This window comes from Channa argus, chromosome 18, assembly GCF_033026475.1.
Source record: "Channa argus isolate prfri chromosome 18, Channa argus male v1.0, whole genome shotgun sequence".
NCBI lineage: Eukaryota > Metazoa > Chordata > Actinopteri > Anabantiformes > Channidae > Channa > Channa argus.
This window is the reverse complement of record NC_090214.1, coordinates 19,507,263-19,534,741: the sequence shown is the minus strand read 5'-3', so window position 1 is coordinate 19,534,741 and position 27,479 is coordinate 19,507,263. Positions and strand designations below refer to the sequence as shown.

Below are 27,479 nucleotides of genomic sequence, written 5' to 3'. Positions count from 1 at the left end.
AACCTTTCGCTTCTACCTTGTTGTGGTCCCCACCACCTTGTAGTCAGTTCCTCTGTTCCAGTTATGTGTCACATTTGCTCCCTTCAGTAGCTGAGCTGAACTGCATCTCTTGTAAAAAACGCTTGCTATGCATTGTTCCATTGACCACTGGACAAATAAATTAAAAGGTAAACCACAAAGGCAACTATCAAAGCTATATGGCATCACTAACGACATCATCAGTACACATAAACATAACACAACACACAATACAGTACAGTTCACAATACACAATACATATTACATAAGCAAAAAATAAAAATTAAAAAATAAACAGAGGAAACCCAGATTGATTTTTTACAGGGAAAATAAAAGAGTCTTTAGCACCAATGAGTATCCCAAGAGATACAGTGTGTTTCATCTGGTCACATTCTAAATTTGTGACTATGTTCCAGCTAATGGGAAAAGTCTGTGACACCATTAAGTACCAAAAAAAAAAAAAACAACCCTATGTGGTATTTAGTTTTACATTGCTTTCACATGTGTTGTCTTAAATTTTTCTGTATCTTATATTAAATGTTAAAAATGTGTCTTGTCAAAATATGAAGTGTTATTTACACAATAAATAACAAAAAAGGCATTTTTTTTTGTATTATGGCAGGTGAATTATTAACATTTTGTAAGTATCTACGTCATTTTCATAGACACAACTTAGTTTAAGCTTATGGTGAAAGACAAGAACACGAGAGAAAACTAAACAAACCTTTCACCTTTGGCCAATTCATGGTAGGTTAAAGTCCAGTGGTAATGGATCTTGTTATGAGCTTTTGTTTCAGTGTGTACAAACAATCTATTTTGCAGTGTGTGTGTGTGTGTGTGTGTGACAGAGAGAGAGAGAGAGAGAGAGTATCTGAGTGTCTGTACATGGAGTGCAGTAATTTCATGCTCTTTTGGCTCAGGCGGAGCTACAGCCTCTGATCGTCCACCCTCCTCACTGTTCTAATGACTATTGATTATTAATTGATTCTTTTATGAGATATGAGCTCCTCTAGTTGGTTTCATTTCACAGAGTTCACATGAAAATCTGATCAGCCTGATTCATAAGTTCACTCTGGTGTTATTGAAGTGCTCAGTGGACTGCTGCAGCTGAGCCAGAACTAAAGAAAACACAAACTAATTATTTCTTTGATTAAAAAAAAAATAAAAATCATTCTGGCATCTGTCCATCCCATTCATCAGTCTCTTTTTTTATTTTCATTTCATCTTTTACCTGCTATCAGCATCTCCTTACCAAGTGCCCCTGAGCAGGGCACTGCCATTATAACTGGCCAAGGCCCAGTTTCAGTTGGTTTCACTGCATGGATAAATATTGATGCCAGCAGTGTAAGAAATCATTAATCTTTGGAAAAAAAAAACAACACAGAAATGATGAAGGCCATTATTTTAAATCCTGTTCTTAGTTTTGCCCCCAAAATGCTTGATGGGTCGGACTCCCCTTATTCTGAATCAGCAGCTTCTACTTTCTTCCCTCCACCTTTAAAAATGCAGTTCAGCCTGTTATGTGTTTCATGTAGCAGTCAGATCCAACAGTTAATCCATCTCTGCAGACATGCCATAATATGACAATAGTGATATCTAGGTTGGCAGACCGATTGTTTAAAATAGTGATGGCAAGTGAATCTTCTATTCTGAAGAATAGAAAATCACAGTGGCCTGTTTTATCTTTCGGAAGCTGATACCCCAATATCTTAATCCTGGATCTGTCCTCATCTCCTCCCTCCATCCTCTCCTCTCCGTATCATTTTACTTCTTGTCTATCTGTTACACTCATATGTCCCGACCTCATTCACTTTCTTTTGTTCACTCTCTTGTTCTATTTCCTCAGCTCTATTTGTTTTTTAATCTCTCCTAATCTATTTTCCTCCAAAGATCATTTCCTCACCATCACTACTATATATTAGTCAAAGAAAAGACATCAGCTAATACAGAAACTATGACTGTGTACCTAGGCTCTGCTGTCCATCCACGTGTGCTTTATTTCTTTAAAAAATGCTTATTAATATATATTCGCGGTAGTGATAATGCTTTTTGCTAAATGTATTTGTTGTCCCAGTTTCATTTGTAGGAGACACTTTTCTTTTCCACGAGTGCCCTGATCACACTCATACCTTGAAGCTGCCCAGTACAACTGCAGTTCTTTTTTTCATCAACTCGAAACGCTGTGGAGATAAACTGACTTGGAAGAATACTGCTGCTGTGTGTGTGTGTGTGTGTGTGTGTGTCGGTTTGTGGTAACAAGAGCAACGTGATTGATTTGAAGCCTTAGGATCTTAATCTGTGTGTCTGTCAGCCTTTACAAGGCCTTTAGACCTCTGTCTGTGTCTGCATGGCTGTGTGTTAGGTTGAGGCTTTAAGACTAGTAGAAAGGTCACTAAATGCCAGCAGCCATGGCAGCCTGTCTGATATCTGTTTGTGTTTTATTGAAAAAATGTGAAAGAACTGTATCAAATGATCAAATTTAAGACAATGTGTATTTCTCTGTTGCTGACTGGAGCAACTTTAATCCCATAGGCGCCCTAACAACAAATTCACAATTAAAGCGGGAGTGCAGCTTCAGTGCTGGGATAAATTTTTGATCATAAGCTAAGATTTGAATTTGAACTATACCTGAAAGGTTAGGCTCCTAAAACAACAGGTCAAGTGCTCATGTGTCAAGTGCCCACCACTGTATGACATTGACCTTGTGTCTTCTCTCGTCCGTAGTTTATCCCTCTCTGTCTCCCTCTCTCTGTCCCTTTCTGCAGGTGTCCACAGCATGGGAGCTGTGTGTTTTCCAGTTTGCAGCTACTGGTCCTACCAACATGCCCAGTGTTTTGTTGTTGCTCTTTGTTGCTCTTTTCTTTTCTCTCTCCACTGTTGCCAGGGCTTGCTCAAAGGGGATTTGTTTGACTTTATTCTGTAAAGTGCCTTGAGATGACTCATAAATAAAGTTGAATTGAAGTCCTTATATGCGCCATCAGAAAATAATGAGGTGTTTCATTTGCAGAGGAGTTACTGAGATGATTAAACACAGGGACAGCGCAGAAGCAACTAGTGGTGGAAAGTAACAAAACATTTGTCAGATACAGATATGTATCTGTATTTTACTGAAGCAGATTTAATTATGGTTACTTTGACTTTATTACAGTCAAGACCAAATATCTCTACTTTTAAATTACCTACATTTCTAATCAAGTTTGTGTTACACATTACAATCAAATTACTTTACATATAATTAAACACTTTTTCCCTTTTTTAGGAAAATTAATCACTAATAAGACAAGAATCCCTTCACTAAACCACAGGTATACAATGAATCCAGAAAGAATTCACAGCACTTTTTCAAAATTCATTATTTGTACTTACAAATCTATAAACAATACTCCACAATGACAACATGAAAGAAGTTTGTTTGAACTCTTTGCAAATTTACAAACAAAAAAAAGTATTCATGGCCTTTGCTTAATACTTTGTTGAAGCAACTTTAGCACCAATTACAGCCTAAAGTCTTTTTGAGTATGATGCTATTTTTGGGCAGTTTCTCCAATTTTTCTTTGCAGTACCTCTCAAATTCCATTAGATCATTTTCAGATCTCTCCAGAGACATTCAATCAGGTTCAAGTCTCGGCTCTGGCTAGGCCACTGAAGGACATTCACAGAATTGTCCCGTAGCCACTCCTTCGTTATCTTGGCTGTGTGCTTAGGGTCGTTGTCCTGTTGAAAGATGAACTGTTGCCCCAGTCTGAGGTCCAGAGCGCTCTGGAACAGATTTTTATCAAAGATGTCTGTACATTGCTGCATTCATCTTTCCCTCCATCCTGACTAGTCTCCCAATTCCTGCTGCTAAAAACATCCCCACAGCATGATGCTGCCACCACCAAGCTTTACTGTAGGGATGGTATTGGCCAGGTGGTGAGCGGTGCCTGGTTTCCTCCAGACATGATAGTGTGTGACCTTATATAAACACGTATATGCTTTTCCAAATCATGGCTAATCAGCTGAATTACCCACAGGTAGACTCCAATCAAGTTGTAGAAAACACCTTAAAGATGATCAGTGGAAACAAGATGCACCAGAGCTTGATTTTGAGTGTCATAATACTTGTACATGTATGTACTTATGTACATATGATTTTTTTTTGTTTTTCTTTTTTAATAAATTTGCAAAGATTTAAAACAAACTTCTTTCATGTTGTCATTATGGGGTACTGTTTGTAGAACTTTGAGGAAAATAATGAATTTGATTCAGTTTGGAATAAGGCAGTTTGGAATAATATGTTGAAAAAGTTTAGCTCTGTGAATAGTTTCTGGATGCACTGTAGTGTCATTCCCTCCTTTTTTAACAGACTGATGTGACATATTAGCAGTGCTACACAGGAAGTTTACTTCTGCCTGCCAGAATAAATCCCAGTGATTTGAAGTTAAAATGTAGCTTTAAATGAGGTCATTGAATGTGGTGTGGACAGCAGGGTGGTGGAGTAGTTAGCTAGAAGGCTGCGCAGTCCAAAGACCCTGAGAAAGACTGGAGACCTGTCCAGGGTGCATCTTGCCTCTCACCTTATGACAGCTGTGATAGGCTCCAGCCCCCATGACCCTACACAGAATACAGTAAGTGGTTACAGATAATGGATGGATGTCCTTCAAATCACAATTTAAGCCATCGATTGAATAATTAGACGACTACCTTGAAATACTTTTGCTGGACCATAACTTTGCCTCCATTACGTTCCAGACTGAGATACAACTGCTGCATGAACTGCCATTAAATTTGATGCCCACATTAATGTCCTCATTAAGATAAATGATAATAACTTTTGTAACGCTGGACTTTTTGTCGTACTCCATCAGATCAAATTTTTGATTTGTTTTTTTAGCCCAAATGACCAAAGACATTTTCAAGAATTCATTTGGCCAGATGCTTTTATCACTGACATGACATATAGTCTCAGCAATAATTCATGTTTTGTGATGAAGGCTACTGTAATTGTGCATATAATAACACTGAGAGTGTGACAAAATGCTGACTAATGACTCTGACTCTGTTTCTAGGGTTAGGGACCAAAAGTAAAAAGTTCCAGATGCTAACTTTGAAATATTTCTTCGTATAAAAGACATTTTCAAGCTTTTTATACTCAAAATCAGGTGTGTTGAAATATTTCCCGTAGCCTTTAATGAGCTTACAGAGTGGCACTGAAGTGTGAGCAGAGGGCACGCTGTCTTTCTGCATCCGTGCCTCCATCAGGGCGCAGCTCCACCTCGGATGCTGCCTCTGTTTATCTGATAACCACGATACCAGAGCTGCGTCTCCTTAAAGCGATGCTCCGGTAATTAATTAAACAACGATGAGAGGAGGAGAAGAGACGTTCCTGGGATGCAGATAAAAAGAATCGCCGCCTCATTTTTACTGCTCCGAGGTTAGGAAAGCGGCTGTAATCTGATTCTGTGTACCTGCAGGGAAACCTCCAAGACCTCCACCCCCCCCCCCCTCACTCATAGGCTGTCAACGCGTCACGCTTGTTCTTCCGGCATCTTGTTGCGGAAGCTGCCTCGCTATCATTGTACCTCGTATTTAGGTTATAAGATCGATTGCTCCACGTATGGATTCTGTAGCCTTCATCACGTTTGTTAAAAGCGTCGATAAATCCGCGGCCCGTCGCATTTCTGCGCTCCTGTTTGCCGCCCGTGCGGTGCCGCTGACGCGCCGCCGCCCAGTCAGTCGATGAAACCCGCTGTGAGGTAAACGCCACAGTCTCCGCTTTCGCTCTGCCGCTCATGCGGTGCGCCTGGGTACTCGCTGCTTCCTCCTGGCCGGCCAGTAGTCCTCTGATGCGGGGGGGCTGCATCCCGCAGAGAGGCAGGATGGTTCGTATCGCCAGTGCGCTGGGGCTTATCATGTTCAGCGTTGCACTGCTTATTCTATCGCTCATCAGCTACGTATCGATAAAAAAGGACTTCCTGCTCAGCACCCCCAGATATGGACCAAACGGAGGACCCAGGATGTACATGTTCCACGCAGGGTTTCGGTGAGTCCAGGCCAGGCTATTGAGCTGAGATTCAAATGCTCCCTGTTTGTTTGAATCAGATCAGCTAAATGCGTGGGTTTTATTTCATATTCATTTCAGGTGGAGCTAAATATCCTGACTGGCAAAAAAAAAAAAAAAAAAAACCCAAACTGTTACTGTTGAACTAGACATATCGGAACAGAATGTGTTTTTCAGCTCCTTCTTCAGTAACCACTCAGTGATGATAACAGTCATAACACCCATTTCAGATAGACTCCATGCTACAGTCGATCATCTGTGAGTTTGTGCTCACTATATGGAGCCATAAGACATTTTGTGCTATGACATATCTTTATAAGTTGCTCCGTAGGATTTTGCACTGTCCTGATTGGACTCAGATTAAGGCCTCAGTGAGGCCTGACAGCAAACTGTGTAGCTACGGTCACATGCATTATTCTCAGACCAGTCAATCACAGTAAAAACAGTTTGTTTGGTTTTCACACCGTACCTAACTAAAGCGCACATTCTCATTACTTATGCTTACATGGCCAAAAGTGGGGATCATGGTGGTGGGGTCGTTAGCGCATCCACCTCCCACCTCTAAAAGGTCCTCGATTACTTGGTGACTCTAATTGCCTGCAGGTGTGAATGTGAGTGTAAATAGTTGTCTGTCTCTCTGTGATGGCCATGAGATAGACTGTAGACCTGTCCAGGGTGGACCCCGCCTCTCACTCAATGACAGGTGGGATAAGGCCCCAGCTCCCCACATCTCTGAACAGGATAAGGTAAAAGAGAATGGATGGATGGTCAAACGTACTAGCCAGCACAAAGCCAGTTCCCTAAAGAAATGAGTTTTTCCAGTTTTTTACAGTGTGGAAAAGCTTCACTGGTCCACACAGAGCCCAGACCATCACCTTGGGATAAACTGTAATGCTGACTGTGAGCCTGGGCTTTGAATCTAACAATCAGGTTGGACTACACTAATGCTGTGGACCAAGTACCTGAAGCCAAGTTCCAGTGTCCGTAAGAAAGCCTTCCAGCATGCGGACGCTCTTATAGAAACACATTAATCCCCATGGTTTTAGAATGAGATGCTCTTCTAACATGAATAGCTAGTAGATTAATATGGTAAATACCAATAAACAGCTTTAATTTAAAAAAAACCTAATCGCAGTCCAGCAATTCGTACCTGGTTACAGAAATGACAAAGTACTTGAACTTTGACTTTCCTGTATACAGTAAGTGGTTTGGTGTTTGATGTTTGTAGACACAAGCTTTGGACAGACATTAAACGTATTTGAATCTTTTCACGTAAAATAGAACTGCTAACCGTGAATTTGTGAGAAACTACTACTTAACAACTTTGACATATTGCTTTCTTTTGAAGAGTAAATTGGGATGAATGGCACCAGTTTTCCGGCTTTAAAAAGGTTAAAAAATACAAAAACACAACCATATCCTCTAAAGTTTATGGAAAGTTATCGAGCTGAGAGTCAAATGCTCCTTTTTTGTTAGAATCCGATTAGTTAAATGTGTGGATTTTATTTCATAGACGGTTTCATTTTTTTTAAAGGAATTGATATAAAAAATGCAAAGACAGAAGGGTGTGGAGGCACAGGATTAATAAGACTCTGTAATCAAGGTACACAGTGCATAGACCAATGTAACTTCAGTGCATTCTCTGGACAGAACAATCTGATGCACTTGTAAATACCCCTAAAGCTGGACCTGGCAGCTATTTTAACACCAGAGTGATGTGGGAAAGTGGTGGCATCTGGGGAGCGCTGTGTAGCTACATTGTATAATAATTTAACCACTATATTAAAACATTAACAAAATTTTGCGGAACAGCTAATAGCTTATATTAATTGTTGATCAATAGCAAAATCGCAATTTTATTACACAAACTTTGGAGCGTCAGGCATTAGATGTGATCTACGGGGGTCGAGAGAGTAATTTGCATTGGAACAGATTTAGTTTTCCTCAGAAATTAGTGTTATTACTCAGTATTATGAGAAAAATAGGTTGTCATCTCAAGATAACACAATAACTATCCCATTAATTATCCCAAAATCAGCATCCATTGCCATTCTCAGCTAAACAAGAAGATATTTGTACAGTGGAGTGCATATTGTGTGTAAAATTAGTACTAGCAACTTATCCCCACCCATAAAGAGACCGAAGAGACAGGTTAAAATTAGGTTAATGTTCTCATGTTGAATAACTCTGGCTGCTTTTTGTTAAATTAAAAGACAGCTTTCCCCTAATAATCGTGTCTAAATTTGGTACATATCAGTGTATCTATGTGTATCAGCCTAAGGAAAACAGGGCATCTGTCACCTAATCTCACAGCTGTGAACTAGTTCACTCAAAGCACTTCTGTCCCTCCTTCAGTCACTTTACTGCCAAGTAAATTCTTAATGTGAAGTATTGTGTTGGAAACAGTTTAAACAATTCATAAAAAAGTTATCATTCAAGTAGCTTTTATATACTGTATAATCTAAATGAGTGAGGGGGAATTTCCATCCATCGATTAAACTGCTTATTCTGTTAAAGGTTGTGGGCTGGAAATAGTTTTTATGAATAAATTGCGCAGAGAAAAATGTATTTTGAGTTTAAAATAGATGTACTTTGGGATAATGCATGTATCATTTACATTATTCTGCAAGAATGTATATATATATATATATACTTTAAACCTGTGTCCTTGTTTTAGGTCTGTACTAATCTTAAGCAGGTTCTGAGTGTGCAGTGTGTCCACAGTGGACAAGTGACAAGCTCTTTCTACTCTATTGTAGCTTTTGTAAGAAATTCAGTATAATGCACATTTCCACATTAATTCCATCAGTACAGTCAAAACATATCATCACACCACTGTTCTCAGTTTCTCTTCTAATTTGATAACTACTTTTTATTCTTCTTTGCCGTTCTTTTGACCTGTGTTGAGCTACTGCAAGTGAAATGTAGCACGTCCTTCAAACGTTTCTGGTGCCATTTGTGTCACCAGGAAACCTTTCATTTGAAACATGCAGAAAATCTTAGCTTGTGATGGTGGCAAAAGTGGAAGCATATAGAATTACAGGTGACGCTATTTGTGTTGAGAAGAGATTATATTTTTTATCCTCTGTGAAGCTGCAGTGACATCCCAACGTCATAGTTGAATTGATATGTACCACTATCACCAAACGATGCATTTCATAGTTAGTTTAAACACTTTCTCCAAAGGAAGTACATTAGGATACAGTGGATTTCATATCTCATCTTTCAGTTCAACAGCAGATGACCAATTATCTTCAGATGTTTACAGAAAGCCTCAAGAGCTCCTTTTGCTCCATCTGATTCTAATTCAAACAGCAGAGTTCTCACTACTTTTTTAACAGGCTTTCATGGTGCCACTGCAGTACAGCCCAATGGAAAATCATTCTGTAAATCTTGGCTGTCCAACATGTTCTGTTATGTCCAGATTGTGATGCTAAAATAGGGTTGGTCTGATGGAGGTTCTGGAGGCCAGCGAGCCGTCCTTGGCTCTGATTTACAGCACGACAGCCGCATACATTTTCCTTCTGCCTGTAATCATTTTCCCCCCTCGCTTGCTGTCACTGCAGGCCAAGGTTATGCTCAGAGTGAGTTAGATGAGAAGGAGAGCAGCATTTTGAAGAGAAAACACTCTACTAGTGAACAAATCTATAAAAGTTTCCCGCTGTGTTGTTGTAGGTGGAAAATTTATCATCAAGTATATGGTGATTCCGGAAAACTTTTGGTTTTCATCTGTGTGAAGTGTAGCCATTGGATGTCAAAGCTCCATCTAATAGTTTTTCACCAATCGTGAAAAATTAAACAGAGGCTATACCAGATGGGGATCTACTAATTTTTTTTTACGAATGAGGCAATATTTATCTTGAAGTTTAGTTTATGCTTAAGCGAATTTCCTCGGCTTTACAAAATGTGGCAGGGCATTTTCATGCCCCTTGCAAATTAGACACCTGTTGCACATGCACAGCCTTCATTGAAGATTCTGGTTTGGACCTTTTGACTTTTCATTTTAGTCTGAATCTGAATAACAGGTGTGAAAGGTGCCTTAGACCCCAGTCCAGACCATAGAAGCAGCATTTGATTCACTATAAACAAATAGTGCACAGTAAGTATTTCATATGCCTTTCGTCCTTGCATGCTGGTCTTCACGAAGTCTATTTTTGGTATTTTTTACAGTCACTTAAATGTCATATTAGCTGATGAAGATGCAAATGAGTGAGTTTATTTTTTGTTTTTGTGTCACATCCTCAATGCAGCGAGAGGCCGCCTATCAAACCTGACCTGAGGTGAATGCTTGAATGCGAATGCTTGGTTAATTACAAATACAACTACAATTCCAAAAAAGTTGGGAAAATGTGAAAACGTAAATATAAACAGAATGCAATGATTTGCAAATCTCATCAACACATATTTTATTCACAATAGGACGTAAACAACATGCCAGATCTTGAAAGTGACAAATTTTACCAATTCATGGAATTCATCTCCTTTTGAATTTGATGGCAGCAGCACATCTCATAAAAGTTGAAACAGGGGCAACAAAAAGCTGGAAAAGTAATTTCCACAAATAATAACAAATGGAGGAGCATCTGACAACTATTTAGGTTAATTGGCAACAGGTCAGTAATATGACTGGGTATAAAAGGAGCATTTCTGAGAGACAGAGGCTATCAAATGTAAAGATGGGCAGAAGTTCACCAATCTGTGACAAACTGTGTTAAAACATTGTGGAACAATTTCAGAAAAAAATGTTTCTTTGAAGAACCCACCATCTACACTATATAATGTCATCAAAAGATTCAGAGAATCAGGAGAAATTTCAAAAGACAAGGCCACAAGTCAAAACTGGACAGCACAGGTATGATTCTGTACCGGACATCACTGCATGGGCTCAGGAACACTTCCAGAAATCACTGTTAACACAGTTCACTGTGCAATCCACAAATGTAAGTTAAAGCTGTATCATGCAGAGAAGAAGCCATATGTGAACATGATCCAGAAACACCACCGTGTTCTCTAGGCCTAATCTCATTTAAAATGGTCTGAGGCAAAAAACGTTTGTGTTCAGATTAATCCAAATTAAGCAGCAGCTTGAGCAGCTTAAATTTGTGGAAAGGCACCATCAATGCTGAAAAGTACATAGAGCTTTTAGAGCAACATATGCTCCCATCCAGACAACGTCTCTTTCAGGAAAGACCTTGCATATTTCAGCAAGACAATGCTAAACCACATACTGCATCCATCACAACAGCATGGCTTCACAGGAGAAGAGTCTGGATGATGAACTGGCTTGTTTGCAGTCCAGACCTTTCACCAATAGAAAATTTGGCATCATAAAACACAAAATCCGGCAACAAAGGTCCAGGACTGTTAAGCAGCTAGAATCCTGCATCAGACAACAATGGGACAAAATTACTCTCATAAAACTCCAGCAACTGGTCCCCTCACTTCCCAGACATTTACAGAGTTGTTAAAAGAAGAGGGGATGTTACATAATGGTAAACATCAACCCTTTTCCAAATTTTTTGAGATGTGTTTCTGCCATCAAATTCAAAATGAGCTTATATTTTCCATGAAATGTTACAATTTCTCATTTTCAAAATATGATATGTTATGAAAAAAAATATGGATGGATGAGATTTGCAAATTATTGCATTCTGTTTTTATTTTTTGGAATTGGGGTTGTACAAGGATGTGCTAAGATTTCTTTATTCACTATTTAGTTTTATACTGCACATTGTTACCGATGGAGACCCTATAGCCCAAGACCTTTTCAGATGCTGCATGCTGTCACTGCACCAAACAACCCAACGGATGAGCTATAACATGTCAGGCTAGGCAACCAAGCTGCCTCCAATCTTTGTCGTAAGATTGGCCCAACATGTGCTGGACATTGGTTTTGATGCAAAATCCAAACATAAAGAACTGGTTGAAAAGTGAATACATGGGTAATGTACTGGTAAAATATTTGCTTGGAATTCTCACTCGCGAGGATTTTCATTGAAAGGAAATAAGGTTGAGGCTTCTTGCACTGCAAAAATGTGTTCATCGTAACAAGCACTCTGACTTCATGTTCAATATGAGAATGAAAAAACTCCACAAAAAATAAAAAATCAAATTTCACAACGCCCTGAAATGTAAACAAGGCATCATTTTAAGATATAAACAAACCTATAAATAAAACAGATGAAGGCCAAAGGTCTCAACATACCTACTTTCACATTAACAGAGTAACTTGCTAAGATGATCAGAATTGCTGCAACAGTCTGGCCTTATTTCCCACTGTGCACAGAAATGATTTATTCTTACACTAAATTAGATTTATACATAGAAAAGAGGCTGAAATTCTGCATTTACACTGAGCTGACAGTGTAAATGAAACTGTTGAAACTGAATGGCTCCTCGAACACTTGCACACTTCTTTCAGCTTTGTTTGCAGGCACCAAAGCTTGGCAAAGAGGGTGGCACTGTAATCATTAATTCTCTGCAGAGCCCAAATGAATCTCTGATCATTTCATTGCTACAACGCAGTTTGACATGTCAAGAAACATGAGCAACCAGTGTAGTTATTATCCAGTATCCCCACAGAAAATCTCTGTTGATCATTTTTAATACTTTCTTGTTATTTTGAGACAAGGTGAGAACTATTGTACGACTGTTACTTAGGATGTTAAGATGCCTCACCTTGATATTATATATCATATTAAGCTGATTGTCTCATTGTTCTTGTTCCAAAATATTCTTAATGGTTTTTCAAAGCTGCTAAAGGAGAATGTTTCTCCTTTTTTTTTTTTACATTTTAAAGTGCATGTGAATGAGACTTTCTTCTAACACAGGAAGCCAACGGTTAATCTCCATGTTTCCTCTTCCTCTTGTGTTTAGCTCCCAGCTGGCAATGAAGTTTTTGGATCCAGCTTTCACTTCTCTGACCAATGTGCTAAGTGAAGACCTGCAGAACTCCTCTAAATGGATGTACAACAGCACAGCTTTTGTTCAGCAAAGGTAGGTCTCTCTCTCTCTCTCTCTCTCTCTCTCTCTCTCTCTCTCTCTCTCTCTCTCTCTCTCTCTCTCTCTCTCTCTCTCACAGACACACACTCACTCTCACATACTCTCTCTCTCTCACACACACACACACTCCCTCTCACATACTCTCTCTCTCTCACACACACACTCATACACTCACTCACTCACACACACACTCACTCACTCTCTCACACACACACACTCTCTCACACACACACACACTCACTCACTTACACACTCACTCTCTCTCTCACACACACACACTCTCTCTCACTCTCTCTAACACACTCTCTCTCCCTCACACTCACTCACTCATTCACTCACTCACTCACTCTCTCACACACACACACACTCACTCACTCACTCTCTCACACACACACACTCACACACTCACTCATTCTCTCTCACACACACACACACACTCTCTCTCTCTCACACACACTCACTATCTCACTCACCCACACACTCTCTCTCTCTCACACACACACTCACTATCTCACTCACTCACAAACTCTCTCTATATCATGTTTTTTCCCCATTTACTTTTAAAAACAATCTAAAGTTTAGAAATACAAATCTAAGCTGTAGATAAAGTCTAGTTCGGTTATCCCTGAGTCCTGAAAGATTTTTTTTTGCGGAAAGGTTTATTATCAGTGTAGACGGCTAGTTTTGGGTTATTCAATTAGAATTTGCCTATTGAATCCAAATGTCTGAGAAGAATCTCAGTCATTAAGGTTATGGTTGTCGCAAAGGTGTTATTTAGTGGGTTTAGGATACTAAATATGAAACCCTTTCCAATTTCATCATTCAACATTTTTATAGTGAGTCATTTTACTTATAAGTGAATAAAATAAAAAGGGTAAATTGAAACTTTTTATAATATATAATAAAATCTGAATAAATTGAGTTTGAGTTTGAATAAATTCAGATTGTTACACAAAAACAATTATATTAAAATTGAGTCTTCATCATTGCGATTCCACCCCAGGTATTGTAACGGAACTCTGTAGTTGCAGACACTATACCATAGACTGACATGATGGATCTAAATCTAAATGGTAAGTCAATGGGTGGAGCAGCAGGATCAAATCTCAGCCTCCCCAAAATGAGACAGTAAGTGCTGGTTCCCCGGGTGCCCCCCCCCCCCATGGCAGAGGGATGTGTTAAATGTGTAGGAAGAATTTCATTGTGACATGTATGTACAATATGTATACGTGCTCACACACAATAAATATTCTTACATTTTTTAATTCTAACTGAACAGACTAACACACTGGGGATCATCAACTTATAACAGCTGATCAGACAATTAAGAAACACAGGGATAACTGAAAAACGAATACAACAAATAACCCACCTCACTTAGTCTACTCAATGGGGATTAGCAGCATCCACAGTCGTAACCGAAACAAATCCATGTTAATAAAACTTAGCAAGAACTCAAACTAGGCTTGACTGTACATACATTAACTAAATGTGCACACTACAAATAGATAGTGGTGGAGAGACTGAAACTTTCTGAAACACTGAGTCAATATGAAGCCGCTGTGTTAAAAATGGTTCAGCAACACAGTTAAAATGGCAACATCTGCTGCCATATCATTGGTATTGCATGTAAATGAGCAACATAAACGATGAAACAGTTAATCGCAATACAAGATGCTTTTATGCTGCTTTTTTAAAATTTTGTTTAATAAAGTCTCTATCATGAAATCTGATCACTTTTAAATAGACTGCAAATCTGAATGAGCACTATAAGAAGTATATTTAATGTTCAAACATTTTTTTTGTATGAGTGTCATGTGATGAAGCCAGGCTTTGGAATATCTTGTTGTAATACTAGGGTTTCCAACATTCAGTTCATCTGTGTGGTAGCAGGTACGGCCATCACATTGCAGAACACCAAAAAACCGCACCACATTGGCAAAGAACGCCCACTACCCATTAGCATTTCAGCAGAGCGACACAGACACACCAACACACAAATACAAATGTCAGAGCAGCGCGGGCCACTTGCGTATTAAATGGCATAGGCTCTGCGTAGATTCAGTGCAGAACCATAATTCAGTCTTTATTTGGACTAGTTTGAAATCAAGCCGAGATACTGTAGGTATCACGTCAGCGGAGGTGAGTCCAAGGGAAGTCTCGAGTACTTTGTCTTACAGCAGACAACTGTACATCATGTTCATAATTTAACAAAATGTGTCAAATTCAATCGTATATTTATATGCATCTAGTCATTGAAGCTGTGAAATAAGCTTGAATCCACCGATTGGCAACATTACAACTTCCACCCACACCTTAAAGACCGTCTTCGTGGCTCAGTACAAACTTTTTTACTCTTTATTATATTTACAAAAATGCTTTTGTAAATTTGTTGCCATAGACTTTTTGGTTGTTTAGTTGGCCTTGGAGCTTACAGTTAGGACACAGTAACAAACTAAATCTTTTCATCTTGCAGAAACGAGATCACACAGTACATTGACATCCCCCACAACTTCACGCTAACTCGGAACTCAGTCCGTATTGGACAGCTGATGCATTACGACTATTCCAGCCACAAGTACGTGTTCTCCATAGGTGAGAACTTTCGTTCACTCCTCCCTGAGGTTTCTCCAATCCTTAACAAACATTACAATGTCTGTGCTGTGGTTGGCAACAGTGGCATTCTCACCGGCTCCCGCTGCGGACCTCAGATTGACAAGTTTGACTTCGTCTTCCGGTGCAACTTTGCGCCAACTGAGATCTTTAAGAAGGATGTTGGGCGGCAGACCAACCTGACAACGTTCAACCCCAGTATCCTGGAAAAATACTACAATAATTTACTGACTGTGCAAGACAGGAACAACTTCTTTCTAAGCTTGAAGAAACTGGATGGCGCCATCCTTTGGATCCCAGCATTTTTCTTCCACACATCCGCCACAGTGACGAGAACGTTGGTAGATTTCTTCGTGGAGCACCAAGGTCAGCTGAAGGTCCAGCTGGCCTGGCCTGGAAACATCATGCAGTACATCAACAAGTAAGATACATCAGACAATCACAGTACATGCAGAATACATCATCATTATGCAGTACAGTACATCAACAATTAGTAACAGACAGTTACGCCCACCCCCATCAACTGACCTGTGGTTTCTTTCTGGATATTGACATCTAATCAGTTTTTACTCTCATGTCTCTATTTTGTATTCCTTATCCTAACTGTCTCGATTCTGGTGCCATGTGACTACATCATATGCAAAGTTTGCAGACACGTCAACAAACTTATCTAATCTCCAACCCTAGACCTTAACCCTGTGAGCTTGGCTAGAACGAATTAGGTTTCCTTCCAACTTGATTGTTTGCAAAGCCTTCTTCACACAATGAATGCTTTCATGATTAAATATAACACTGGTTTTATTCTATATGTTCTTGTTGTCAGTAAATTCTGTAAAAAGATTAAAATTGTAGATTGTTAATTTTAAAAAGCTGACATTTTTAGGAAACAAGATGTATCACATGCAGCCTTACTCATTCTTCAATAGTGGAGTGGGTGTTAAATACTATGGGGACCAGCACCTCAGGGGCCTTCATCAAAATGATGCAGTCTTGTGTGGAGAAAAGGTGGATCTGGTTCAACTTTTGCTGCAGTGCAACTCACCATTATGTCAAAGCCCAGCATTGACCAGTCACATGCATGCAAGTGCAAGCAGAGTTTTGCAACTACCATATTTCTGCTTTTAAAAAAGGCAGATATTTAAACACATACTTTGTGCTTCCAACTGGAAGCCTTATTGTAGTTGGCGTTGTTATAGAGATGGTATCCATACTTCCACATTTTGTCACATCACAAATGTAAATGTATTTTATTGGGATTTTATGTGATGGATCAACACAAAGTGGCACATAATTGTGAAGTGAAAGGAAAATAATAACTGGTTTTCAAAATGTTTTATAAAATAAATATCTGAAAAGTGTGATTTGCATTTGTAATCAGCACCACTAACTAAAATCTAGTGGAACCAATTGTCCAAAAGTCCCCTAATTAGTTATGTTAATTAATTGTCCACCTTTGTAACAGACTCCACCTGTGTGTAAGTTAATCTTAATCTTTGAAGTTCTCATAGGTTTGTTAGAGAACATTAGTGAACAAACAGAATCATGAAGTCAAAGAAATGCATCTGACAAGTAAGTGATACAGTTGTGGAGTAGTTGAAACTAGGTTTAGGTTATGAAAACATATTCCAAGCTTTGAACATCTCATGGAGCACTGTACAATCTATCATCAGCAAATGGAAAGAGTGTAGCACAACTGCAAACCTACCAAGACATGGCCGTCCACCTAAACTGACTGATTGACTGACTGACTGATTAATCAGAGAAGACACCAAGAGGCTTATGGTAACTCTGGAGGGCCTGCAGAGATCCACAGCTTGGGCTGGAGAATCTGTCCACAGGACAACTATTAGTCGCGAACTCGAAAAATCTGAACTTAACACTGTTTGAAAGAAAGACATAAGAAATCCCCACAAGCCATGAGGGGGACACAGCAAACCTGTGGAAGAAGGCACTCTGATGAGACCAAATGTGAACTATTTTTGGCTAAATGCAAAATGCTGTGTGTCGCTGAAACCTAACACTGAACCCTGAACACACCATCCCCACTGTGAAACATGGAGGTGGCAGCAGCATGTTGTGGGGATGCTTTTCTTCAGCAGGGACAGGGAAGCTGGTCAGAGTTGATGGGAAGATGGAGGGAGCCAAGTACAGGGCCATCTTAGAAGAAAACCTGTTAGAGTCTGCAAAAGAGTTGAGGCTGGGGTGGAGGTTCACCTTCCAACAGGACAACAACCATAAACCTACAACCAGAGCTACAATGAAATGGTTTAGATCAAAGCATATTCATGTGTTAGAATGATCCAGTGAAATTCCAGACCTAAATCCAGATGAGAATCTGTAGCAAGACTTAAACTGCTGTTCACAGACTCTTTAAATCCAATCTGACTGAGCTTGAGCTATTTTGCAAAGAAGAATGGGCAAAAAAATTTCTCTCTAGATGTGCAAAGCTGGTAGAGACATACTCCAAAAGACTTGCAGCTGTAATTGCAGCAAAAGGTGGTTTCGAATTATTTTGGATATTTTAAAATATTTTTAAAAACCATTTATCATTTTCCGTTCACTTCATAATTATGTGAAATAATATTGTGAATTATGTATTGGTCCATCACATTAAAATCCTAATAAAATACATTTACATTTGTGGTTATAATGTGACAAAATGTGGACAATTTCAAGGGCTGTAAATACTTTTGCATGGCACTATATATACAGTCTTTAGACACACACACACACACGCAAACACACACACACACACAATACTAACTGGTAATATCCGTATTCGTTTTGTTTTTGTTATTCTGATGATATGTAAATAAAATATGACGTGATAAAAATTAAATGATTTTCACCATTTTAACACAATTTTCTAACATTCAAGTTGGATAATTATTCAGCAGTTTTGTCAGATTTGTCTTAGATTATGTGTGATTGCAGTCTGAGTTAGGATCACTGGTAATTGTTGTTCTGCATTTGTTGTCTTGCACATGTACATGTACTGTGTACTACTAATTGTTGATGTACTGGTAGAAAGTCAGAATTGTCTCATAACAATTAGTTATTACTTAGAATATGCTAACTGTTTTTTTACTGTAAAATGTGCTACAATCTGTCCATTTTTCTACCTTTCCTACCTTTGTCTTATAGCTGTATTTCACTAAGAGGAGGTTTAGGCTTCAAAGCCAAATTATTCAAAAAAAAGTTATTTAGTGAAAGGTAAGGTGGAAAGTTAAAGGTAACGTGCTTTGTTTGTCATTATACATAAAAGGTGTAAAATGGATTTGCATCAAATGGGACGTCACATTAGGTCCTGAGTTTTCCGCTACTCTGGGCCAACCTGACCTGGTCCCTAACACACATGGTTTTAGCAGTAGGGGAACCAGAGGAAACCTATGCAGACAATGCGAGAACATGCAAACTCGAAATACAGAAAGGCCCTGTATGATCCGAGGATCAAACCCAGGTCCCTTCTTGCTGTGAGGCAAGAGTGCTAACCGCTCTGCGACCGTGCTAGTTGTCATTGTGTGTGGAGAGGGATTTAAGTCTGGTGCTTAGCAGCAGTGTGTTGTAGCAGCAGAACAGCCCAGTCTTTGACAATTCCATTAAATCTACCTGCTCTAGAAGAATTACTACATTTAAGGAGCTCAGTCGACTTTAAACACCCCAGCAACTGTTGAAAACGCTTTTGTTGAGGCCAGTTTGGAGGGTTTCCCTTCTGCTGATGCTGCAAGCTGGGCTGTCTGATGTAACCATCAGCTTTGGTCAGATTTCCTTTGTAACACTTTGAAGACTCATCTTTCAGTTACAGTGTCAGAATGTATGTGAAGATAGAAAACCTGATACAAGCACAGATTCTGCCCTTTAAATTGTTGAAACTGAACTGTTATTGCTCCACTTTTGATATGACTGAAATTCATGTTTTGTGGTTTTTATTAGGTATTTCATGTATAGTAATAGATCAGAGGGTAATCCAGTAAAATATGCATTTACACAGCAACATTAGAAGTCATTTACTGAGTTATGCTGATCTTTTTCTCCTTTTTTAAATAATTGTTTGGACATTGTTATAACATATAATTAGACAGTAGTCATTTAGGAAATTACACTATGAAACTGATCACACTGCAAGACAACTGACTAAAACTTCTTACATGCCAGAAACCGAGCCAATAGACAAATAGAGGAGAATTGTTGGTCATTCAGGTGAAAAATTGGTCCTCAGGACCCTGCTCACATTCCACATCGAAGGACAACCCATCAGACAAATGTTTGGCCCAATTCTAGAATCAGTTGGGTGTGAATCGATCGGGACTAAAAACAGCTTCTGCCCAGTTTAAAGTATAGCGAACATCTCTATAGTCAAACAAAATGGCAGTTCAGGTACATTCAGGAATTAATGGCATGTAAGGAAATAATGAACCTATACATATTTTTCTTCAATTGTTTTGAAAGAAGTTCATTTTCAGTTTATTTGTCAAACAAATTCTGATTATGTGCTTTATTTAAATAATTTATGTCACGATTGTTGTTTCTTGTTCATGTGTTGCTAACAGCTACTGGAAAACCAAGCAACTGTCTCCAAAGCGTCTCAGCACTGGCATCCTAATGTATACGCTGGCATCCTCCATGTGTGACCAGATCCATCTCTATGGCTTCTGGCCCTTTGGCTGGGACCCCAACACAGGTAAAGAGCTGCCATACCACTACTACGACAAGAAGGGCACCAAGTTCACAACCAAATGGCAGGAGTCCCATCAGCTGCCCGCTGAGTTCAAGCTACTCTACAAGATGCACATGGAGGGACTGTTGAAGCTCACTCTCTCACACTGTGCTTAGGGCTAAAACTGCAGCACTTCTTCAGACACCTCTCTCATTACATCCACAGACCAGAGGTGGCAAAATGACAACACAGCGGAGAGCAAAAGTCATGCGATTGGGTCATTACAAAAGTCCATGAGCGGAAGTTGGTTCGACAGCTTTTTAAATGTTTTCTGTCAGAGATCTCTGGGCCCAGAATCAGAACCACAACAGCTCAGTTAACATGGAGGGCGTTATTTTTATGTAGAGGTTAAGAATCTGCTCAAGACTCTGCAGCTGCAGCCTACAATGCAACATCGTCCAGTAACACATCATGTAGACTAAACATCTGTGGAGAATGAATGTGTAAGCACACATTTCAGAGATACAATCACTGAGAAAATTATGATTTTCTTGATTGGAAATCTGAAAATTCTTCAAACTTTTTCCAAGATGGACATCATAGATCTCATTTCATTGTCTTAACAACAGTGGATGCAACACATCCGCCAACGCAGGCCCTCGTCTAGTTTAAATGCAGTGCTGTTTGAGTTTCAATACCTTGCAATTATTGTCTTAAAATGTTGGACTCTAGTAGAATAGGACAAAGTTATATAAAGCAGTTTTTATGCTGGGATTAACAATATTTTCTCTTTTGGAGATGAACTGGTGCGTGACATTTAGCATTCACAGTCCAAAATCTTGTCATGACTTGACTTAGAAATTGGTGGGGGGAGTAACGATTCTCTCTTTTTTTCCACTTCACATTTGAGGGCCCTGTGGTCCTAAGCCTCAAACATATCATAATTTTAGAAAACACATCCAGGAAATAAGAATCTGATAAAGTGTCAGTATGGGACAGTGCCTGATAGCACATTAGCTTATAACATCACAGGAATGAAGTCTTAATTAATCATATGCTCTTTTAAGAAAAGAAGCACCAATTTATTCTTTAAAATTAGATTTCAGTCTTCAGTTTGTTGTTGTTCATATGACATATCAGTTTGAATGCACTCTAATGGGAATTTTAAGCAAACAGGGAAACTTTAAAATGAATAAATACATTACACATTGATAATTATTGATATTGACTTGGATTTTTTTTTTTTTTTAATCTCTGGCCATATTGCCCAACTGCCCACGCATACTTGGTTACTTGGCTAGAACAACAGGCAAAAAAATGGAAACACACACACACACACACACGTTCTTTTTATTGTGATGCTGATATGTGTCTTAAATCCTGCGTTATCAGTCAAATCCGTGGAGCAGTTTGTAAAACTAGTTTGTTTTAGTTACTCTGGTTTCTTTTCACACAAAAAAGTCTAAACTTAAAAAAGAAACCAAACATATCACTATAAGTCATGACAAGTCAGAATAGTTTGCCTTGTCTTATTGGTTTAACGGGCCAGGGGTGGGAAGACAAAAGTAAACAGGAAACAGATCCTGTTCTGTAAATTCTTTTCTGTTCGGTGACTATTCAGGAACATTCAGGGTTCCTCTTTTTGGTGAAAGTCATCATCGCAAGCAAAAGCAAAACTCCGCAGCCGATGCTCAGCGCACTTAAAAAGCATCTAATAAATAACATGTTTCATGCTAACAATTTGTATAGCTATAGACATTTCTCTTTAACTAACTCAAGCAGCACAATAAAATTATAAACTGGATGGTTTTGTTATTATGAAAGTATTGTGGTTGGGTGATGTTTCTTTAAGTTAAATAGGATAATTCTCCCTGACTTGACCTGACTACATGGGTTTTGTTTCTCTCTCTGTTGAGTACTATCTTAATGTTCAGCTTGTAGGTTTATCCGGCATTTGTTATTAGCAAGTCAGTGATGTTTGCTTTCTTTTGGCTTTCACCTGGGAACAGCTGGATATTATTACTAGAATGTTTCTGTCATATCCTCTAAAGATGTGATTGTTCCATCTGTCAGGAATTTGAGAGACACGTTGTCTGGAGATGAGTTCTTCAACAAGCCTAATAATAAATAATATAGAAACTAAAAAATGTATATGTTTGATGTGCTTTTTGCAAAGGGGTGACTTTGCTTTTCAGTGTTTATTCGACCTATGTTCATATTTGCTTCATCGTGTTAATAAGACACCAGAATGGACTATTTTTGTAATCTGCAGCTGAATTTCAGTTGCATTTTTTGCATCCTAATAGTTTATCAATTTCCTACAGTTTCATTCCAAGATCATAAATCGATTACTTGAAATATTATATTTTCAGGACTTTGACAAGAAGATTGTTAGCATGAAGTTTTACTAAAATGTTTAAGATGTTTAAGGTTTAGGATTAAATAAGAAGAATCATGTTATTTTCTGACTTGAGTACATTAAGTACATTACAAATATGCTAAATATATGAACAGTTATGTCTAGAACCATCAGGTGACATTTGTTAAGAATGTATTTTTTGCATTTTGAAAGCCGGCTTCATCAATGTTCATTAGTCTTGAGTGATCCCTCTGTTATCAGTAATATATCTTAAAAACACATTCAATACGCTCTAGATTGTATTTTATCCATTTAGTACTTGAATGAAGATCAAGTACTGTATATATTTAATCATTCAATCAATAAAATTAATGAAATTATCAATTTAAAAAGGTGATGCTTGTATTTTTTTAAGTGGTCTGTATCTGACCTTTTTTCAAGTATGTTCTTTGTAATGGTCTGTATGGATCTGTATGTTGCCACCCTTAGCCTGCACTGAACACATCGTCCAGACTGCACAAGTGGCTGGGATGTGTGATGCAGAGCAAAACATGTTTTATGCACTGAAGCTGAGGCCTAGCTTGAATGTCGTCTTTTCATCAGGCCAATCTTCATATTAATATTGGTTTGGTAAGCTGGATCCATTTCTTTAAAAATACATTACTTTGCTTTATTGTACTGTGCTTTTGCTGCAGTGCTGCTGAGTTAATTGAAAGTTACTTGTGTTCATTTTTTAGAATAAACTTTAAAAAGCCAATGTAGTAGTTAGCACTGTGTTGCTGCACACGGGAAAAGTCTGTGTTTAAATGCACATTTCTATGAAATAACAGTAGATGGAAGGAATTGAACAGCATGGATGTTAGATGCCTGAACAGACACACCTATCTTTGGGCAGTTTCTCCCATTCTTCTTTGCAGTACCTCTTTAAGCTCCATCAGGTTGGATGGGGAGAGTGGGTGCACTGCCATTTTCAGATCTCTCCAGAGACGTTCAATCAGGTAGAAGTCTGGTCTCTGGCTGGGCCACTCAAGGACATTCACAGAGTTGTCCGGTAGTTACTCCTTTGTTAGCTTGGCTCTGTGCTTAGGGTCGTTGTTCTGTTGAAGGATGAACCTTCGGCCCAAGTCTGAGGTCCAGAGCACTCTGAAACAGGTTCTCATCAAGAATGTCTTTCATTCATTTTTCCCTCTTGATCCTGACTAGTATCCCAGTTCCTGTCGCTGAAAAACATCCACACAGCATGATGCTGCCACCACCATGCTCTAGGATTATCAGTGGAAACAGGATGCACCAGAGCTCCGTTTTCAGTGTCATGGCAAAGGCAATGAATATTTATGTACATGTGATTCTTTTGGTTTTTATTTTTAATACATTTACAAACATTTAAAAAAATCTTCTTTCACGTAGTCATTATGGGGGATTGCTTGTAGAACTTTGAGGAAACTAATATGGATGAAATCATCCATTTTGGAATAAGGCTCTAACATCACAAAATGTGGAAAAAGTTAAGAAAGTACTTTCTGGATCCACTGTACTTCACTGGATACATGGATGGATTTAAATGGACCTAGTTGCCACAGGCCCGAGGGCCCACATGACAAACACAACATGACCACAAAAGATGAAACATTAACAAGAAGGCTGCATGGCAACCCAAAATAAACACTGTCAGAGCAGCAGTAAGAGACAAGAATGACCATGAAGATGCAAAATTACCAGAAGGAGTTGAAAAGTGACCAAAAAGAGTCACAGACACAAAATGACCACAGATAGATAGAACTATAATGGTGATGGACAAAAAGTTATGTAAAGAAGCTACATCACCATTATAAATGACATCATGCCTCATTTGTAGTCACGTGTCTTTATCAGTCAGTTTTTGTGTTTTCATGTTTTCTTGGTGGTAACTCTGATTAAGTGCATGTGTGTCACATTATCAACAGTAAATAACGATTTGTCCATGTTGCACAAGGGTCAGACTGCATTCTGTGAACTTTAACCTTTGTGTGGTAAGCAGACAGTGTTCCATAGAAGATAGTGAAAACAGAACAGAACACAAACAGAGACACAACCACGCACACGCACACGCACACGCACACTCACACAGACACACACACACACACTATGCAGTTTGCAGTTGACAAAATATCTATTAAAAAATATATCCTCACTTTTCAAACATTCCCCGCCTCACTGTACTAAAGGTGATTTTCTTTCAAAAATATCTTTACCTTCTAACTCCTACACTTTCACAGTGTCCTCACTATAATAAAAGGCCATAATTTCTGAAGATGTTCTCATTTTCAAATGTCCTCACTTTCAAGGTTTACAACCTCACAACAAAATTGAACAAGGCCATACCTGCATGGCCAAATACACCATATTTTCAGAAATGTGAACAGTGATGAAGTCAGGCACCATGAGCCTACAGGTCGATACTGTGCTGCGGGTTTTTAGTAAGGGGCAGTGGGGTGAATTGTCCAACGTCAGATGTCAGAAGCCATGGAGCATCTTCTGCACCACTGTGATGATGTTGAGAGGGGGAGTGGAGCTGCAGCAACAGTCATCAAGAAAGTTGTCTTTTTTTCAATATCAGGAACAAATTCCAAATTTTGTCACAAAATAACTTAAAGAACAAATCAAGGAAAAATTAATATTGTTGCACTTCAAACCAAAATAGTCACAGAAACACTGACATTGTATTATATTGTGACCACAACAGAAAAATCTATATGTGTGTGTGGTTGTGTGCATGTGTGTGTGTGTTTAAATTTAATTGCTTCTCACTTAAAGGTAAACAACACTGAATACTATCAATGCAAAATTATAATAACTAAACACATTTGTTGGTAAAAAAAATATTTTTTAGTATTCATTTTTTAGTTACATTTATTTATTTTTATATACTATATATTATTTTATTTTATATTATATTATGTATTTTTATATTATAAATTTTTAACAATCAAACAGAAACTACTGCCATAAGAATGTAGGTCAGTGTATATGTAAATGAGAAAGGTCAGATGGCATGCGCTGGTGTGGTTGACCTCTGACCTTTGACCCTTTCATTGCTACTTTTTTATGTCAACAGCTGTTGACTCCTGCAGGAGTCAACAGCTGGATTTAAAACCTTGTATTGTTGTTAGATTAAACAACCTTCATATTTTAGAGCACAGTAGTTTGAAACATGATGGAAACTGAGTTTTACCACATGTTAAATCTTTTCTTTTCACATTAAGAACAAGAATGTTAACCATGGTAAAGGTACAGTAAGACACCTGGAATTTAAAAAGCTTGCGTGAGAGCAGCTTTAGATGTTATCTTTGTACAGATTTCTAGAAAAAAAATGACTTCAACAGCTGCAGCTGTAGGTTCTTCTTGTTGAATAAACTCTTTAAACATAGAAATGTGAAAGGAAAGAAAAGCTACTCATTTTTAACACCAGTGAAACACTACAACTTTTAACTTGATTTTTCCAGTGCATGAATTTAAAGTTTTATCTTAATACATGGTGCTTAATAAATTTTTTACTATGGCAAATATAAAGAAAGCTCTGGAACAAAAACATGACCACGTGTCTGAGAACCACCACAAAAACAAACCTTTACAAAGACATGTAGAAATCAAAATTATGCACATGGTGCTTCTCTACCTTGAGTTTCTTTGAGGAAAATCCTAACCACAAGATGCTCTTTCAATCTGTTTTGGCAAATACATCAGCTCTATAATAATCCTCTGTCATCTCCACTTCAACCGTGTGGAGACGTGAAATATTAATGCAGCTCTTCCTCATCTTCCTCATCTTCCCTTTCTTCTGGTCTTTGATCAGAGGTGTGAGCACTGTGAAACCCTCGGCCTCAGTCTGCAGCCGTCGCATCGAGATAGTTGGAACCATTTTCATGCCGAGAGGAAATCAATAAATCAAATGTTATGATTAAAAGAGCAGCACAGCCAAGAACATGAAATAATCATGCAGGGAAGAGGAGGAGGAGGCGCAAAAGGAGGAGGTGAACCCCCTCCTTTAGTGGGGTAGTTAATAAATGACCACTGTGTGCTGTCTGTGTGCTCCACTAACCTGCTGCTCCACATAATTCCTCTTCAGAAGTTGTAATTTGAGGGATTATTTTGACAATACGATGGTATAAAAAAATATTTTAAAATAGGCTGTTGTGTGTAAAATAATATCCTTGAAAAATAGGTGACTTAGTTGAATAAATGTGTGTTTGTATGCAGAAATGGTGGCAGATTAAAATAATGAAGGTTTTACTAACATTGTAAAGTGCTTTGACCTGTTGGGACTGTACCAAAAACCTGAAGTGGGGGTTGAGGGAAAATGCACTTATCTATAATGAAATTAATTAATTAAGTACAGTTATTTTGTTGATTGCATTGTTTAATATTAAATTGGCACCAGATTATTATGTATCTATTGTTTCTGTTGTTGTTTAGGTAATTTAGTCATTGTGTTCTGTGTACTCTGTGTGTTGCCATGGTTTTCAGCCCCTCACAGTTAGATTTGTATGTTTGTACAGTTCATGTTAAATATCATTTCAGGATCTAATGTGGTCTACAGGGGTTTTTTATTAAAGTACGTCGATGACACACAGAAGATATTCTACATAGAAAAACAGGTATATATATTAAAGGCAATGCAAAGGAAGTTAGTTTAAAGCGTCACATTCTCATTCAAATAGGGAGCCTGTTAAAATATGGAGTTCTGCCTGTAAGTACTGATTAGAAGTTTGTTTTATAAATGCTCGCATTTATCGAAATATGACACACTGAAA

The 27,479-nt window shown here is 38.4% G+C and overlaps 1 protein-coding gene across 2 annotated transcripts; it reads left to right on the top strand.

The window, feature by feature from the left end:
- Nucleotides 1–5,108: 5,108 nt before the first annotated feature.
- st8sia3 (ST8 alpha-N-acetyl-neuraminide alpha-2,8-sialyltransferase 3) lies at nucleotides 5,109–25,599 on the top strand. 2 transcript variants are annotated; one of them, XM_067485221.1, is made up of 5 exons: nucleotides 5,109–6,040; nucleotides 10,309–10,338; nucleotides 12,935–13,054; nucleotides 15,537–16,094; nucleotides 20,224–25,599. In XM_067485221.1, exons 1-5 carry the CDS (start codon nucleotides 5,790–5,792, stop codon nucleotides 20,504–20,506), a joined length of 1,242 nt encoding a protein of 413 aa, XP_067341322.1. In that variant the 5' UTR covers nucleotides 5,109–5,789; the 3' UTR covers nucleotides 20,507–25,599. The 2 variants fall into 2 exon arrangements, with proteins under 2 accessions (XP_067341322.1, XP_067341323.1); XM_067485222.1 differs by lacking the exon at nucleotides 10,309–10,338 and having other exon boundaries at nucleotides 5,146–6,040; nucleotides 20,224–25,598.
- Nucleotides 25,600–27,479: the final 1,880 nt, after the last annotated feature.